Source organism: Polyodon spathula, chromosome 25 (assembly GCF_017654505.1).
Source record: "Polyodon spathula isolate WHYD16114869_AA chromosome 25, ASM1765450v1, whole genome shotgun sequence".
In the NCBI taxonomy this organism is placed as follows: Eukaryota; Metazoa; Chordata; class Actinopteri; order Acipenseriformes; family Polyodontidae; genus Polyodon; species Polyodon spathula.
The window spans coordinates 10,101,405-10,118,585 of NC_054558.1; the positions used below are offsets into that span (position 1 = coordinate 10,101,405).

Consider the following 17,181-nt stretch of genomic DNA (forward strand, 5'->3'; position numbering starts at 1 on the left):
GGCCGAATGGCCTCCTCTCGTTTGTAAACTTTCTTATGTTCTTATGATATTTCTTATACAACATCACGTCTCGTTTCTCCCTTGTAGTAAACCGTCGCTCTGCTAGCAATGTCTTTTCATCAAGTTAGGCAGCAACCAAAACGCTCCAATCTATAAAACAACCCATAATTAGGATTTATAATAGCTCTGCAAAGCAACGGCTCACATGCACAGCGTTTATACATGGGCAGGCGCATGTTGAAACAGAGGAGATTCGGAATGATTACAGCTGTGTGGTTTAACTGGTATTACTCCCAACATCAGAAACCACCGTTGTGTCAATACTCAATACATTTATACTGATGATTAACTCAACAGAAATACACTTGAACTGTATTCAGGTTTTCAGTTGTTACTGCGTTTCTCCCATGGGTCATTGCTCCTATTGGTATAGAACGATGGCTACATTAACCAAAGGGTTTGTTAGACAGTCAGAGCCAGCGCCATCTAATGCATTGCAGCTTAATTGACACCTACTCCTATGTGAAAGGCTTGTGATGTGATGGAGCTTGTGATATATCTGGTGTGTTATTCATTTTAGAAATGCTAATTAGTTTGTCTTTCAGACAAAAAGAGTGAGATTCTCAAAGCTATTAACTCCTAATCATCATTAGCACTTTCCGTTCAATGAAGTAAAAATACACCCAATAAAGATACAAGGAAAGGAAAAAAGAAACTATAAAAAATGTGTGATTATTGTGCACAATCCCTTTACCATTAATTCACAGAACATTGTCATATTTAATGTATTTATCAGTTACTACGTCAGGAAATGGTTAGGGGTCAGCAGAGTGGGACTGTATGGTAAAGGGATACTGCAGCTGCCAGTCTCAGCTCTAACTGAGGAGTTTAAGTGCGCCAAGGTTCGGTTGGAAATGACATTGGTAGAGTCACACGACAAATATGTGAGGGAGGCAGCACCTATGTTGGAAACTCACAGAAAGTGGATGGCAAAGGAAGCTGTGGAAGATGCAAAGGCTGCCCTTCATATCAGTGATATCATGGGGTAAGTACAGCATTGAAGAGGAGGTCTTGGTTTCAGTTCCTCCAACATGGCACAAAGCACCCCCATCTCAACTGAGGAAGTCAATGAGGTGCAAAAGCTGGAGGAGAGGATGATGTGCGTAAAGTCAGTTTCCCAGGCAAAGCAGGGAGAATGGATATGATTGGAAAGTGTGGAACAAGGCAAGATCGGCTGGTGAGATCTATGGACAATGGAACAGAGCAGGATCAGTTTCCTCATCAGGTCAACATATGATGTTCTCCCATCAGCACAGAACCTTGTCCTTTGTGTTCATCGCCAGGTACATTAAGACACATTTTGACAGGATCTAAGGTGGGACTTAGCCAAGGATATTGTCTTGTGGTCTGGATCAGCAGGCCTTATTTACCTGGTAGAGTTAACAGTACCATGGGAGGATGCTGTGGATGAGGCGTATGGGAGGAAGAAACTTTGGTACGCTCAACTAGCTGCTGAAATGGAACAGGAAGGATGGAGAGTTCAGGTTTATCCAGTGCAGGTGGGTTGTTGAGGATTTGTAGCAAACTCCACAACTCGATTTCTTAGAAACATCAAACTCAGTGGTCAAGAGTTGCGGACGCATCTGAAACAGCAGAGAGAAGCAGCAACTGGCTCTGGTTTAGGTTGAGACAAAAAGATTCTGGTTGGGGACCAAAAAGGAAGGTAAGTAAGCTGGTCTTAGCTGAGTGGGGGACGGAGAGGGCTGATGCTGGGATGCCAGAATCACTGTCGAGTCCTCTTAAGGTGTTCTGGGCTAGTCAACAAAACACCAAGGATGGAAGGTGTTAATATGGTGTTGGACCAGTCCTGCAACTCAATGATACAGAGTAAAACCACTCTGTGAGAAGTGTTCGAAAAGCACTCCCTGATTGATCTTGGATACCTCAAGGTCAAATGAAGTGCCTTCTCCTTGTAATGGGACTCTTGTATTAAGAAACCAAGGGGGAAAACATTTCTCACGGCTGGATATGTTGTATATTGCAGCCGTGGAAAATGGTTCCCCCAAACAATTGTGCCTTCCAGGGCACTTGGAAATGTAAAATGCACACTGTCCACTCCTGATGTTCCAGCAGTCATTTATAAACACTGCATAGCCTGTAACAGGACTCTTGCCCTAGGAGGAGCATTTCTTAGGGGGAACCATTTTTCGAGGCTGCAATACACAACACATCCAGCCGTGAGAAATGGTTTCCCCCTTGGTTTCTGATGTCACAGTGTCTGATTTAATGTGATCATTTTTCGACTTCCATGATTTTCAACTTAGTCTTTCTATGTTACGTTGTGTATTTTTGGTACATTGTTAAAAAAAAAAGTATGGTGTTCGCTGCGTGTTCATGTCAGGAGCTGCTGACAAGAGCTGCTGAATCACCATGAACCTGTTAGGACAAAATCAGCAGAGCATGTGTAGTGACATAATTGCTCTGCACATCCGCACAATTAGCAGGGAACACTGAATTCTATAGGGAACCGAATCTGATACTACAAGGGGAACGCAGCTAACTAACGACTCACTGAAACACATCACGATCTCTCTGATCCTGCTCTTCTGGGACCCTCTGTTATGTAGAAATACACAGTATATAGCAAACCTTTAAGCTGAATCATCAATTTATTTAGGTTGTGAAACTGAAAACCAAAGATGAATGCCATAGGTATAATTATTTTTTTAACATTAACCCAGATTCTAGGTAGCAGCTGTTTAACTCTATTTCATAATAATAAACAGTGCCGGGGGTTGAGGTGCATGTTGGGGTGCATTTTGTTTATGTAAACAATGAATACAATCTCTTTGTTATAAAATATGTTATACACAGTATTAGACCAGCATCCAGCAGTGTCTTCTGAGCAGGGATTAGAACCAGATTTTTTTTTCCGTTCCGGTTCGTCTCCGAACCGAACCGGAATTTTCAGCTCCGGTTCCAAAAGTTCCAAACGGCTGATTCCGTTCCATTCCAGTTTGAACGAAACAAAAGACCGGTTAATATTGGTTCAATTTTTTTTAAGCCAAGTAAGCTTTTTCTCAAATTAAACAAAAAAGCATGAAATACAGTAAACTCCAGGTAACTCGGCACTCAAAGGGAAAATGGTGTGACAGGTAATTGTCTGGATCATAAATGCACTTACTTTCTGTCTATAGAAACACTTACACTTGCACTTACTTCCTATCTCAGTTTTAAACAGGAGATATGCAGAAGAAAATCCTCTCCAAGTAATGAATTATGTATGAACACTCTTTAGCACTAAGAGGATCATTGCTATCATCGGTATGCACATTTCACAATAGGACATACAACACATGTAACATGTACACACATGCAACTTTTCTGCATACTTCTTTTGGATATAACAATAAAAGTGAAACACTGAACAATTAAATCATGAATTGTTAAATGATTGAGAATACAACGATATAAATTAACGTTATACAATAAACATTGCTGTTTACTCAAGTCGACAATAAAATGTCTTAACTCTTAATATCCAGGAATATAACTACTGTAGCAAACCTCTCATTATCAACAAAGGACTTCACTTGCCACACACACTTTTACAGCTTGTTTTCTGTGTGCATAACTTAATAATAAGTTAATAACAGTAGCTGTTTATTTTGAGCGAATACAAGACTGATCACGTAACGTGGATCCAGCATGTAGCCGATCACAAGGTGGAAGCCAGAGCTGAAGGCAAATATAGAGATATTTGATTTGCTGGCTGCTCCAAAAAAGCAAGATAAATGGAATACCTTAGTGTTTTGAAAGCCCAGCAAGCCAAATCCAAAACAGACAAAAAAGACAAAAAAAAAAGATTAACAGAGAACACACTGAACACTTTACACAAGGCTAGCATTCACCACATTTACAGCAGAAGCCCTCTATTTCAAATTAATGAATGCAGGGTGATAACCAACATCATGGAGATCAGAAAAGTCAATTCCACCAAGAGGGGCGCTTTGCACTGTTACAATGGGGGTATGGACTGTGTCAACTGCACCACTGGAGAGGGGCGCTTTGCACTGTTACAATGGGGATATGGACTGTGTCAACTGCACCACTGGAGAGGGGAGCTTTGCACTGTTACAATGGGAGTATCCACCATGAGGACTCTAGGCTCTCGAGGTTAAGCCTGTTCTGTAAATGTCTTTCTAGTGGTCTGATAGCAATATATCTGAACACGTTGGTTGCCAATAAAGTCCTTGGCTGGCAACAAAGGGCATGTCTTCACGGACAGCGCTTACCTAATGGAGTATGGCTTTGTGATTGAAAGGTATTGTTGGGGTGAGAGCTGCTAGCTGTATCACAGTGTACGAGAAAAGATCTTCCTACAGCATGAGCATCCTGCCCAGTGGTGCATATCAGCAAAGGACGTTAATAATAAAAATACCTCTATTGTTCTCTGTCAACTGATCAGATTTTGATGTGAGTCAGAGACAGATTCATGCTTTTTCAATGAGGGTTGAGGATGCTGTCCAGATAAGGTTGGTTTATTGCCTCACGTGACAAAATGATCTCCACAGCACAGAAGCAATTTCTTGGATTGGCATGCTTGCAGAACATGCATTTAACAGATTGTTAACAAGGCCTGCTGAGCACATAGATATAGAGGAAGTGTTCAACAACATGAATGCATCTTACAATTAATACTGTATTAAATGTGAAGAGAGGTGTACGCTTTGTATATTAAGATAAGCCATAGCTAAGTGTGATGCATGATTCTGATTGTTGCACTATAAGTAGCTGAGATAAGTTGTAATAGCATGCTTTATAAGTAGTTGAGAGAAGCTGTAATAGCATGCTTTATAAGTAACTGAGAGAAGTTGTAATAGCATGCTTTGTAAGTAGCTGAGAGAAGTTGTAATAGCATGCTTTGTAAGTAGCTGAGAGAAGTTGTAATAGCATGATTTATAAGTAGCTGAGATACGTTGTAATAGCATGCTTTATAAGTAGTTGAGAGAAGCTGTAATAGCATGCTTTATAAGTAGCTGAGAGAAGCTGTAATAGCATGCTTTATAAGTAGCTGAGAGAAGCTGTAATAGCATGCTTTATAAGTAGCTGAGAGAAGTTGTAATAGCATGCTTTATAAGTAGTTGAGAGAAGCTGTAATAGCATGCTTTATAAGTAGCTGAGAGAAGCTGTAATAGCATGCTTTATAAGTAGCTGAGAGAAGCTGTAATAGCATGCTTTATAAGTAGCTGAGAGAAGTTGTAATAGCATGCTTTATAAGTAGTTGAGAGAAGCTGTAATAGCATGCTTTATAAGTAGTTGAGAGAAGCTGTAATAGCATGCTTTATAAGTAGCTGAGAGAAGTTGTAATAGCATGCTTTGTAAGTAGCTGAGAGAAGCTGTAATAGCATGCTTATACAGGATACTAGCTTGTATGCCAGCAGATACACCTGTCTTTAGGAAAACAGGTGTTTTTTATTTTTGTTAATAAAGCTTGAGTGGAGGCCTCCTACCAGCCATAGGATGCTGGGGAATTTAAAGGGTCATTCTTAATGAAACAGAATTGTTCCATTTCTCAGTGCAAATTAATATGAATCATACAGTACATGCACGTCTATTCATTTGGAAATGCCGGTAGCTTTCTGTCTGAGTGCACCGAGACAGTTCTTTAGACATCTTACTAAAACCAAAAAAAGAAAGAATGAAAGAAAGAAAGAATGATTACATACAGTCATGATTATCTACCATTATTAAGCACCATGCACAAACAAAAGTTTTCATTACTCAAAATGATATCCCATTACATCTGTGCTTGTCTTTAGTTACATCTACTTCATGGTCCCTTCCAGAGGATCAACTCCAGAGAATACAATCTTTGAACCTTTCAACAAAGCACTAGTGAAGACAAATAGCCTCCCTGTTTCAGTTCCTGTGAGTAATCTATATTAATAGCTGGCAAGCTTTCAATGCATGGTGCATGTGTAAACTCTATTAACAAGGTCAGTTCCCTGGGCTATCTGCCACTCTTTGATCTGCAGCCTTTTGAGACTTCTTTATTTAGAAGTTTGCAGATGCAAAAACAAAAACAACAACAACAAAAAAAACCCCACCAAAAACACATTCATTTGTTTGACTATTCTGTAAATACAAACTGACAGAACAGCATTGCAATTATCACTGAGGATTGCTTTGAAAAAAAAAACAAGTTTCAAACACAAATGGGCTACATTTTCAAAACTACATTATTTATTTATTAGTAATTACAGGAAGGAATTACAATTCTAAAACTTACATTTTAAGACTGCTTACAAGACATTGCATTAAATTAAATTAAATTAAATGCCTGAGTTGTTTATTTCTGGTTTGGTAATTTGTGGCTTGTTTCTTACTGAAACAGTGTGCTGATAACAATTTGGAGGAGAGTAAATAGTTTTGAGAATCTGGCCACTGAATCTAAAGTTTTATTTTTTGCTCTACTGCTATCCATTTTGCTCAAACTGTTAATGAACATTAAGGTAAACATGGCATACTATACTTGTGAGCTGAAAAAATAAAACCCACAGGAATTATGAAAACAAAACTGTCCCACAATCAGACAAGGCAGAATACAAACACAAGGAGTGTGGGAGCATTGAGCCTGAGGGGACTGATCTATGGTATGATACACTGCGAGCTGGTATAAGCTCTGGTATAATCTATGCATGTTTGCAGGCCAGTATTGTTAAGCCATCGACTGTGCTATAAGGCATTGTTCCCTATGACTCTCTTCATTTCTATTGACCGCCTTTATCTCATGTTACCATTAAAGTGAGAGTAGGCTGTCGGAAGGGGTGGCCGCTTGATTGCAGATAGGGGTCTGTTTTTGTGTAGCCTTCCCCCACATTGACATTCAGAACCAAACACCGTTTACCCAGTTGCTTACACAATTGATCAGTTCTCCGACCAAGCATTGCATTTTTAAGTACTACAAAAGTTGATATAAGGATTTTTTTTCCACTGCTTTATATTATATATCTTGATTCATAAAAAAGAACAAAAAAGAACATGACACATTTTTTTTTATTGTTCTTCAAAATTAATTGCTTGCAGTGCAATACAAGATATTTTAACGCAGATAAAGATGCCACTGAAACATCACCTCGAGGCCACCTTCACCGTCCCTCTGCCTGTCGCTAGCGACAGAGCCAATGGAGCGCCACTGGTCTTGGGGGAGAGAGTGATGGGCCATCAATCAGGTCTACAGCAAGGAGACTGTGAATCACATTGATGGCCAGGGGGTTATGCTAGAGGACAACATTATGGATTTTATTAACTCAATGTGAAGACAGTTTGTTGCAAAAGCAAGGCTCTTTCATATTGATCTGCAATGATGTCCTTCTCTAATCTGTCAGCTCTCTGAAAGCTGAAGCACGCGTTTGAATGGCAGCCTTCATCAATGTCTTCTGCTCCGCACCTTCCCTTTGTTTTATCGGTAACACTTTAGCTTAGGGATCCGTTTGTAAGTGTTTATAAACAAAACAATGGCACATGTGTATAATAACTGTATTGCAAAAACAAAGCAACCCAATACAACTGGTGAGATAGACATATAAAGACAGACATAGAAACACAAATAGACCGGCAGACTATATCCGTTACAAGCGATTACAAACAAGAGCACAAAAAACAATGACAAAACTGTGTAATAATACTCGTATTATTTCTATTCATATTCTATAATTGTTCATAGCATAATTAATAACATGTTTATAATTACTTATATCAGCTTATATATAACTAAACTAAAGTGTTACCATTTCATCAGGACACCTTTGTCTGAGGGCTCTTAACGGGAGCAAAAAGTTAGAAGCTGTGCACTAGGAAACAACAGCCAGCATCCCGGAATTCACTGCCCTGTAAAAGAACTGGGGTCTGACTCAAAGCATTTATTCATGTACTTATTTATTTTAACAAGCTGCAGCAATTGCTTGACCACTGAGGATAATTTACTATGGGATCTGTAGGATAAAGAATCAGTCAAGCTCTACTGTGGAAAATGGATAAAACACACACACACACACAAAAGATATAGCCCAACATAATTAGTGTCTTAAATTAGACACCATGTTTCTTAAGTTATTCATTGAAAAGACGGTCAGTGTGATCAGATTGAGTTTGCTGACTCCAAATCAGTTCTATGCCATAGAGTTCCATTGTTTTTGTCTAGCCGTGGCTCAGCTCTCAAAAGCAGCATCACACTTAGACAGTTTCCTCATCTCTCTGGTCATGCATGTCTGTTCTGATTCCTTGCCTTAATAGCTCTGTACGACTCTACGGTTTGTCTGCCCCTTTGTGCTGGTGTGTCAAACTCTTCAAAGTACATTTAAAGAACCTATTCTCAACGTGTGCCAATAATATCTGCCTGCATGTGCCCTGAGACTAAACTGCAGCACGTGATCACAATACAAAGATGTGCGGTTCAAGCTTATCACATTGAGCTTGATCTTTATTGAGAGAATGACCTGTTTTCAGCTGGGGCAGACTGGTTAATCAGGTCTTCGATACTGAACCCTTGCTGTTCTCTTTTGGACACAGCAGGAATGAAAAATAAGCTCCTGCAACCTGTCAATTCAGAAAAATGTCAACCAATTTTGCTTTAAAGAACTGCAGAGTGCAGATTATTTTCAAACAGGTGCTTCCTGTTTACAATTTAGAAAAGTTCCTTCTTAAAGAGCTGTTATACAATCTAATTCGTTGTGTAGAGTATCATTTCTGTCCAGTTTTCTAGAAGGTTATTCATCTTCTAGACTTTCAAAGTCAATTAGATAAACATAAATGCTGTGTAAGAAATGTGGCTTTGAAAAAATGTGCTTACCCCCCACCAACTCTCGAGCAGAAAATCATACTGACCACAAAATAAAGAGAGGGTCACAAGATAAACAAATAAACTAAATAAACAGGATTAGATAAGTAAGGAGATGTATTCATCCTGAAGAAATGTTTAACTCAATGAACTATGATGGTACTTCTTAGCAAGGCAGAGGAATGCATTCATGCAAGCACAACACATCTATACAGATTGCAGAGCATGTGTTTAATCAGGTGAACAGTGGCACAGCGCTCCTGTCAGACCTGCGGCGAGCCAGGTCTGCTGCTCTGCACATGATCCACAATTGTGCATGGCGGTGGCTGTGGCTTTTCATTACTATCCGCTACTCTGTAATAAAAAGGAATCAGCGCTGAACGTTTTCCATCACACCTCAGCGTAGGCTCTATTCAAACAGTGGTGAAGCCAGGTAATCAGCAGGACTGCAATTCATCTACTGCCAATGCTTTATGAAGATGGCCAGGTAGCCGAAACCACAGACCTTTGTCATGAATCTGTACAGAAGTTGCAAGGTTTCATTCCTTAGATGTATGTAGTAGTTCTAGACAAGGGAGTGTGTTTACACAACAAATGTCAAAGTGCACTGCAGTAAACTTACTGTCACTGTCTTTATCCGGCCCCCTCCTTTGGAGCACGTCCATCCCGACCGGTTCAATAGTAAACCACAGAGTTCACCTTCTGAACAGGGCGCCATCTCACACCACTGCTTGTTCTTTACTATCCGAGCTGTGACAGAAAAGAGAAACAAGTGGGGTTAAATGTTGCCATAGGCCAGGTAAATTATGTGAGCGCTGTACAATAATTAGTGATTGTTTCAGAAATCCTGGATGTGACAAATTCCTCCTTAATAACGGATCTGGTAAGAGCTATCCTTCTGAGTTCAGGAGAATGGGAATCTCTAAACTGGTGTCAGGGTGGGATCGCTTTGGCTTGCTCATGTTGGGTTAGCAGGATTTCAAACAGTTAATATTGGGCACATCGTGTTACATAAACTAACCCCTTTATCCTGCCACTCCTAACCAGTGGAACAAAACCCTGAAGAAAGACCTCCTGTTCTAAAATTATCTCTACAGCATCCGCATGACTGCTGCTGTTTAGAGAAATTGGCCGATACAGCTGCAGGCTGTCACAGCTGTCCAGCGTCAGCGAGGTCTCCAGGAATTAGACGAGTTGCGAAGGTGAGGCCCTGAGCATCTGCTCCCGTTCAGTGCTAATGGCTCAAACACAAGTCACTAAACTAACCCTGTTTGAAATGGAAATGACTGTTTGCTTTGCTCAGCAATGACAGTCAATGAACCCGCAAACTTCTGATGCTGTGCACTGGATGAGAGCTGGCGGATGTTGTATTCTGTGCAGTGCGGGCGATGCCCACTCCTAGGTTAACTCGTTACACAGTTTTTTTTTAAAAGCGCAGTCTGGGGGGGGATTTAAACCAAAAAAAAAAGGACAATTCTAGAATAAAAACTGTAAAGTGTTGTTCAGCTGTTCTGCAAATGCAGACATTACAATTACAGTAAAGTACAGTCAAACTGCAAACTCGCTGCGCAGCAATGGAATATTAATAGTGTTAGTAACACTTTGCTTTACTTCCACTGCAGCTTAAGTGACCTTATTGTTCATACTGTATTTCTGAAGTCTTATTAAAGACACACACACACACATACACATACACGCACGCACATGCACGCACACGCACGCACACATACACAAACATGCACACACACACATATACACACACACACACACACACACGCTCAGAAACACACACACATCCAGAAACACATGCACGTACGCACACACACACACGCATGCTCAGAAACACACACACTCACACACACACATGCATGCTCAGAAACACACACACACACACATGCATACATAAACACATGCTCTCAAACACACACACACACGCATACTCAGAAACACACACACACACGCACACATAGACTTATGCCGGAGATGCTCACATTGTTGTTGGTAGATCTCAGCCTGCTCACACCAGTGGCACTATACAGGACATCTGCCTTGAGCACATTCATTCAACCCTGAGTCTTTGGCAAGAGCCACGGACCTTGTGATCATTCAGTGGGACCTCCAAGTATTCATTGATTATTTCTATAGTTTCACAGCCTGTGTATAATATACTAGAGATGTAAGACACAATGCCATGAATGTATTAGGATGATATCATACATCTTAGAATATAACATGCTTCCTCTGAATGAAATGCATGGTAATAACCCTTGCAGAACACTCACTTTTTGTAGACTATCGTATAAAAACCCTGCAGTACACTATTACCCAAGTACACTGTGCATCTATAGAACACGCATAACTTGTTTCTGTTCTTTTTTGTAAAATGAAGGGTGTCAATATTACAGAAATTGGTAATGGTCATTAAATGCATATAGAAAAACACACATGCTTTTAGTACAGTCACTTTTTAGTTTAGTCTTGATGTCACATGTTTTTAATTAACACTCATCATGTTGTTCCAATCTATTCAAGCAGAAATTGCTTTTAGCACAACATGTCCTGTAAACAAAGGCTGTTTTCAAAAGGATCTCATTGTTTTCCATGGGGGGTATCCACTGTTTTCTCCACATGCATGCCTTGGCTGTTCTGTCTGTAATATAAAGTTAGGCACGAAAAAAAAGAAAAAAAAAGAATGTCTTGAATATAAAGATATAGAAAAGATCACCTGTTCAAAGTACCGGTGCAAAATAAAAACACAACAATATTCCTTTTACACTGTGGAGCTGGGAGGGGGTCAAACCAGGATGCATGATTCAAGACCTTATTTTCAAGAGCTTTTTTCATTTGAGTTATTTGTTAGTTTGTTTTATCAATCGACTGTCACAGTAGTGAGACTGCTAACATAATGCAATGTCCTCTTAATCAGGAAACGTTTCTCCCACAACACAAACACAGGCGTGTACCATTAAATCTTACCAACATTGCTGGTATTACTGCTTTTCAGGAGGTATGTTTCTATATGTCCCAACAATCTCCATCTACAGAACTCTAAACAACTACAAAGCTGCAGTACTCCTGTACACAGGAATCAAGCCCTAACTCTGGAGATACCCCAAGCCAAACAAGTATAGAATAGATGAGCATCTTTCAGATATTGCTGTATCATGCCCTATGAGTCTTACCTACAGTCGGAATGAGAACTGGCAGGTTTCTATCAAGGACACTGCAATTGATTCTCCCCCTGGCTCACATGAGCAGCCCCACTCCTAACCTATATAAACCGCTTTCACTTTTCTAAAAATATTAGCAAACTTCACACACACATAAAGTAATATCAGCATTGTAAGAAAGCAATCCTATGGGACCATTTTACTGTATATGGGTTCATGGAATGTATATTCTGGTAATAGAATTTACATCAGGAAACTCAGATAGATTATTTAGCAAATCTGCAGCTGTTTTTAGATTATTTATTAACGCTCAGATTAGACAACATTACCACAGTGTATACATTTCCACACTGCATTATTTTTTCCACACTACATTTTGAGGTACCCCTGCCATGGGCAGGGGGGCAGGATAGATGCCCTCCCCCGTTAGAGGAAGCCAAAAAGCAGATGGAGGCTGGGAAGGAGATTAACTCTGACACATAGGGATGTAATGGTTCCAGTTAAGACAGAAATCCCTTCCTTGACGATGATTGGACGTGTTATCTTCTAACATATAATGTATGATTACTCATCTAGGGTTATGGATAAAGGAAATGTGTCACAAACACACAGCATGCATTGTTTGGTTTGATTACAGAAGGTTCTCTGACTCAACCATTGCCATTGTCTGCAAAACTACAGCAGTTACTAATGAACAGTGGGCATTGAAAGGCACTCTCTGTACAGGGAACTTGAATTTCCTATACTGGCTTTACACTTTACACTCAGTGTAGCTGAGTACATACATGTGTACTTACACATAATTACAATCAGGGGTGAAATTCTGCCTACTCACCAGTACCGGGACTTGATGCTGGTGCTTGATACCGGGACTTATTTAATCTGCTTTTCATTCAACACGGATGCATTCCATCCACTCACACAGTCCACTAGCGCAGCATTTCTCAAATGCGCTTTCATTCAGCACAGTTAGTGCTGCTTGCATTCTGTTTCCTAACACTGCTTCTGATTCTGTTTGCTGCTATTGGTCAACGTTAACGTCAGTATAATCACTGCATGTTGATTGGCCGAGCTTTCATTCTGATCAGATTTCTTTTGGCATGAGTCACAAATCTCTGCCCATATTGCTTTGTGTCAGTGCTCATTCGTTGATCAACGAGAGAAGGTCTTAGCAGTGCAATGTGGAAACAGAGGTGTGGAGAAATTCTCATTATTATGAAGTAATAATTATTTTCTTTAGTACAGTGGAGAAACAATCTGAATATTCGAACACTGCTGCACATGAATTTGAAAAATCCACGTCAGTGTTCGCTATAAATTACATAGTTGATAAATATTAGAAATAATTATCATAACACATTTTGCCTTTTTACCACATTGACAGAATTTGCGCAAAAATTTCTAAAATGGCAAGTGATGTGTGGGACAGTAGGGATTACTTCAGAATTTTGCTGAGCAGAACCAACAACAAGAGAACGAAAGGAACAACATCCAGGACCCTATTGACAGTGGTGACCAGCCAGCAAAAAAAAGGGAGGTCATGATTGTTGGGGACTCCATATTGAGAAACACAGCAAGTTCAATTCGCAGTTTGGACCCCCTTACTACAACAGTTTGCTGCCTTCCAGGAGCCTCTGTCACACACATCACTGAGAACGTGGACAGGCTCCTAGAACGAACAGAAGACGACCCGGTAGTAGTCGTCCACATCGGTACAAACAACATTGGAAGAGACAGACCAAAATCCCTGCAAAACAAATTCAGAGAGCTAGGAAGGAAATTAAAAGAGAAAACCAAAACTGTGGTATTTTCTGGTATACTACCGGCACCTTGCAAAGGACCATATGGACAGCTGGAAATAGTTAATCAAAACGCATGGCTGAAGACGTGGTGCACACGGGAAGGCTTCACCTATCTTGATCATTGGACCACATTCTACAACGAGGACTATCTGTATTGACAGTACGGACTGCATTTAAATAACAAGGGAACCAGTCTACTTGGAGAAAAGATCCTCGAGCAGGTTCAGAAGCATTTAAACTAGAAAGGAAGGGGGGAGAAATCAACAAAAAAACAGAAGGGAAACCGCATCAAAACAAGAACAACAACTCAGGTAAGACAACATTAAATGTATTCATCTAAATGCTAGAAGTATCAGAAACAAAATTCTAGAACTTGAAGCTACTGCACTAACAAGTAACTATGATGTGATAGGTGTTACAGAAACTTGGTTGTCTGAGAGTGATGGGGACGAATATAATATCTGTGGGTATACACTGTATAGGAAAGACAGGCAGGACAGAAGAGGAGGAGGGGTAGCGCTATACATAAGAAACAGTCTTGAAGCCCAGGTGTTAAACCTGGACAAAGAAAATAAAGCCGAATCAATATGGGTCAGAATAACGGACAAAAATTCAAAGGGCATAATAATAGGAGCATGCTATAGACCGCCAGATTCAGACGGTGAGCAAAATAATCTGTTATACAATGACATTAGAAATGCATGTAGCAAAGGAGAAGCCATACTAATGGGGGATTTCAACTTCCCCCAAATAAAATGGGAAAACCCGGTGGGTAGCACAAAGGATGAAATAGAAATGGTGGAAATGACAAATGACTGCTTCCTAACACAATTTGTCAAGGCACCGACTAGAGGGGAGGCATGCCTTGATTTAGTCTTTTCAAATAATGAAGACAGAATAACTAAAACAGAGGTCAGAGAACCACTGGCAAACTCAGACCACAACATGGTCTCATTTGAAGTGTTTTTTAAAACCCCAAAAGTAATGACTAAAGCTAAGGTTTACAATTTTAGAAAAGCAAACTATGAAGGTATGAAACAGAGACTAACAGAAGTAGATTGGAGTAAAATAGAGAAAACATCCACAGAAGAAGGATGGTTGTTCTTCAAAAATGTAGTACTAGAGGCGCAAAACAATTACATCCCTAAAGTAGACAAATCTAAATGTAAAACTAAATTGCCAAAATGGTTTAATAGATCAATTAAAAAAAATATTCAGTGAAAAAAGGCACTTTATAGAGCATTAAAAAAGGACCAAAAAGAAAGTACGCAGAAAGAGTACACGGAACTGCAAACACAAGTCAAAAAGGAAGTTAGAAAGGCCAAGAGAGAAATAGAAATGAACATTGCTAAGGGAGCTAAAACCAATTCCAAAATGTTTTTCCAATATTACAACAGCAAGAGAACATTCAAAGAGGAGATTAAATGTTTAAGAGATACAAATGGCAAAATCGTAGATGAAGAAAAAAAAATAGCAAATATATTAAATGATTACTTTTCACAAGTTTTTACAAAGGAAGATACTGACAACATGCCCCACATGTCATCCAGTTCCTATCCAGTTTTAAATAACTTTAGCATAACTGAGGCAGAAGTGTTAAAGGGACTAGGAGCTCTTAAAATAAACAAATCCCCTGGGCCGGATGAGATCCTCCCAGTAGTACTCAAAGAAATGAAAGAAGTAATTTACAAACCGCTAACCAAGATCATGCAGCAGTCTCTTGACACAGGGGTGGTACCGACAGACTGGAAAATTGCAAACGTAATACCGATCCACAAAAAGGGAAACAAAACTGAACCAGGTAACTACAGACCAGTAAGCCTGACTTCTATTATATGCAAACTTATGGAAACTATAATAAGATCCAAAATGGAAAATTACCTATATGGTAACAGGGTCCTGGGAGACAGTCAACATGGTTTTAGGAAAGGGAGATCGTGTCTAACTAACTTGCTTGATTTTTTTGAGAATGCAACATCGATAATCGATAATTGCAAAGCATATGACATGGTTTATTTAGATTTCCAGAAAGCTTTTGACAAAGTCCTGCACAAAAGATTAATTCTCAAACTGAACGCAGTTGGGATTCAAGGAAACACATGTACATGGATTAGGGAGTGGTTAACATGTAGAAAACAGAAAGTACTGATTAGAGGAAAAACCTCAGAATGGAGTGTGGTAACCAGTGGTGTACCACAGGGATCAGTATTAGGTCCTCTGCTGTTCCTAATCTACATTAATGATTTAGATTCTGGTATAGTAAGCAAACTTGTTAAATTTGCAGACGACACAAATGTAGAAGGAGTGGCAAACACTGTTGCAGCAGCAAAGGTCATTCAAAATGATCTAGACAAGATTCAGAACTGGGCAGACACATGGTAAATGACATTTAATAGAGAACAGTGTAAGGTACTGCACACAGGAAATAAAAATGTACATTATAAATATCATATGGGAGATACTGAAATTGGAGAAGGAATCTATGAAAAAGACCTAGGAGTTTTTGTTGACTCAGAAATGTCTTCATCTAGACAATGTGGGGAAGCAATAAAAAAGGCTAACAAGATGCTCGGATACATTGTGAAAAGAGTTGAATTTAAATCAAGGGAAGTAATATTAAAACTGTACAATGCACTAGTAAGACCTCATCTTGAATATTGTGCGCAGTTCTGGTCACCTCGCTATAAAAAAGATATTGCTGTTCTAGAAAGAGTGCAAAGAAGAGCGACCAGAAGTATTCTGGGCTTAAAAGGCATGTCATATGCAGACAGCCTAAAAGAATTGAATCTGTTCAGTCTTGAACAAAGAAGACTACGTGGCGACCTAATTCAAGCATTCAAAATTCTAAAAGGTATTGACAGTGTCGACCCAAGGGACTTTTTCAGCCTGAGGGGTCACAAATGGAGATTAGACAAAGGAACAGAAAATAGGAGGCACTTTTTTACACAGAGAATTGTGAGGGTCTGGAATCAACTCCCCAGTAATGTTGTTGAAGCTGACACCCTGGGATCCTTCAAGAAGCTGCTTGATGAGATTTTGGGATCAATAAGCTACTAACAACCAAACGAGCAAGATGGGCCGAATGGCCTCCTCTCGTTTGTAAACTTTCTTATGTTCTTATGTTCTTATGATTGATATTTAAAAAACAGCTTCAGATTTGGTAAGCGACTCAGAATCGCTCCATGCTTTTCGAAAACTTGTCCAACTTGCAAGGTACATGTTAAGCACAGTGATCAACATTTTGTTTTATTGTGATCCTAGTATTTTCTGTTATGAGGACTGTAATAAACGAAAACCAAAAAAACAGTGAGGTGTTTTTCTTTGTACAATGCCCGCTTTTCGAAAACATTTTGAAGAGTTTATTTCA

General features: G+C 39.6%; 1 protein-coding gene across 1 annotated transcript in view; it reads right to left on the reverse strand.

Moving 5' to 3' along the window:
• Nucleotides 1-17,181, reverse strand: part of LOC121299565 (chemokine-like protein TAFA-5) — a 111,167-nt gene that overhangs the window by 39,943 nt on the left and 54,043 nt on the right. The window contains exon 4 of the mRNA XM_041227353.1: nt 9,465-9,592. Within this exon, the coding sequence (XP_041083287.1) occupies nt 9,465-9,592 (128 nt within the window). The remainder of the gene's footprint in view (nt 1-9,464; nt 9,593-17,181) is intronic.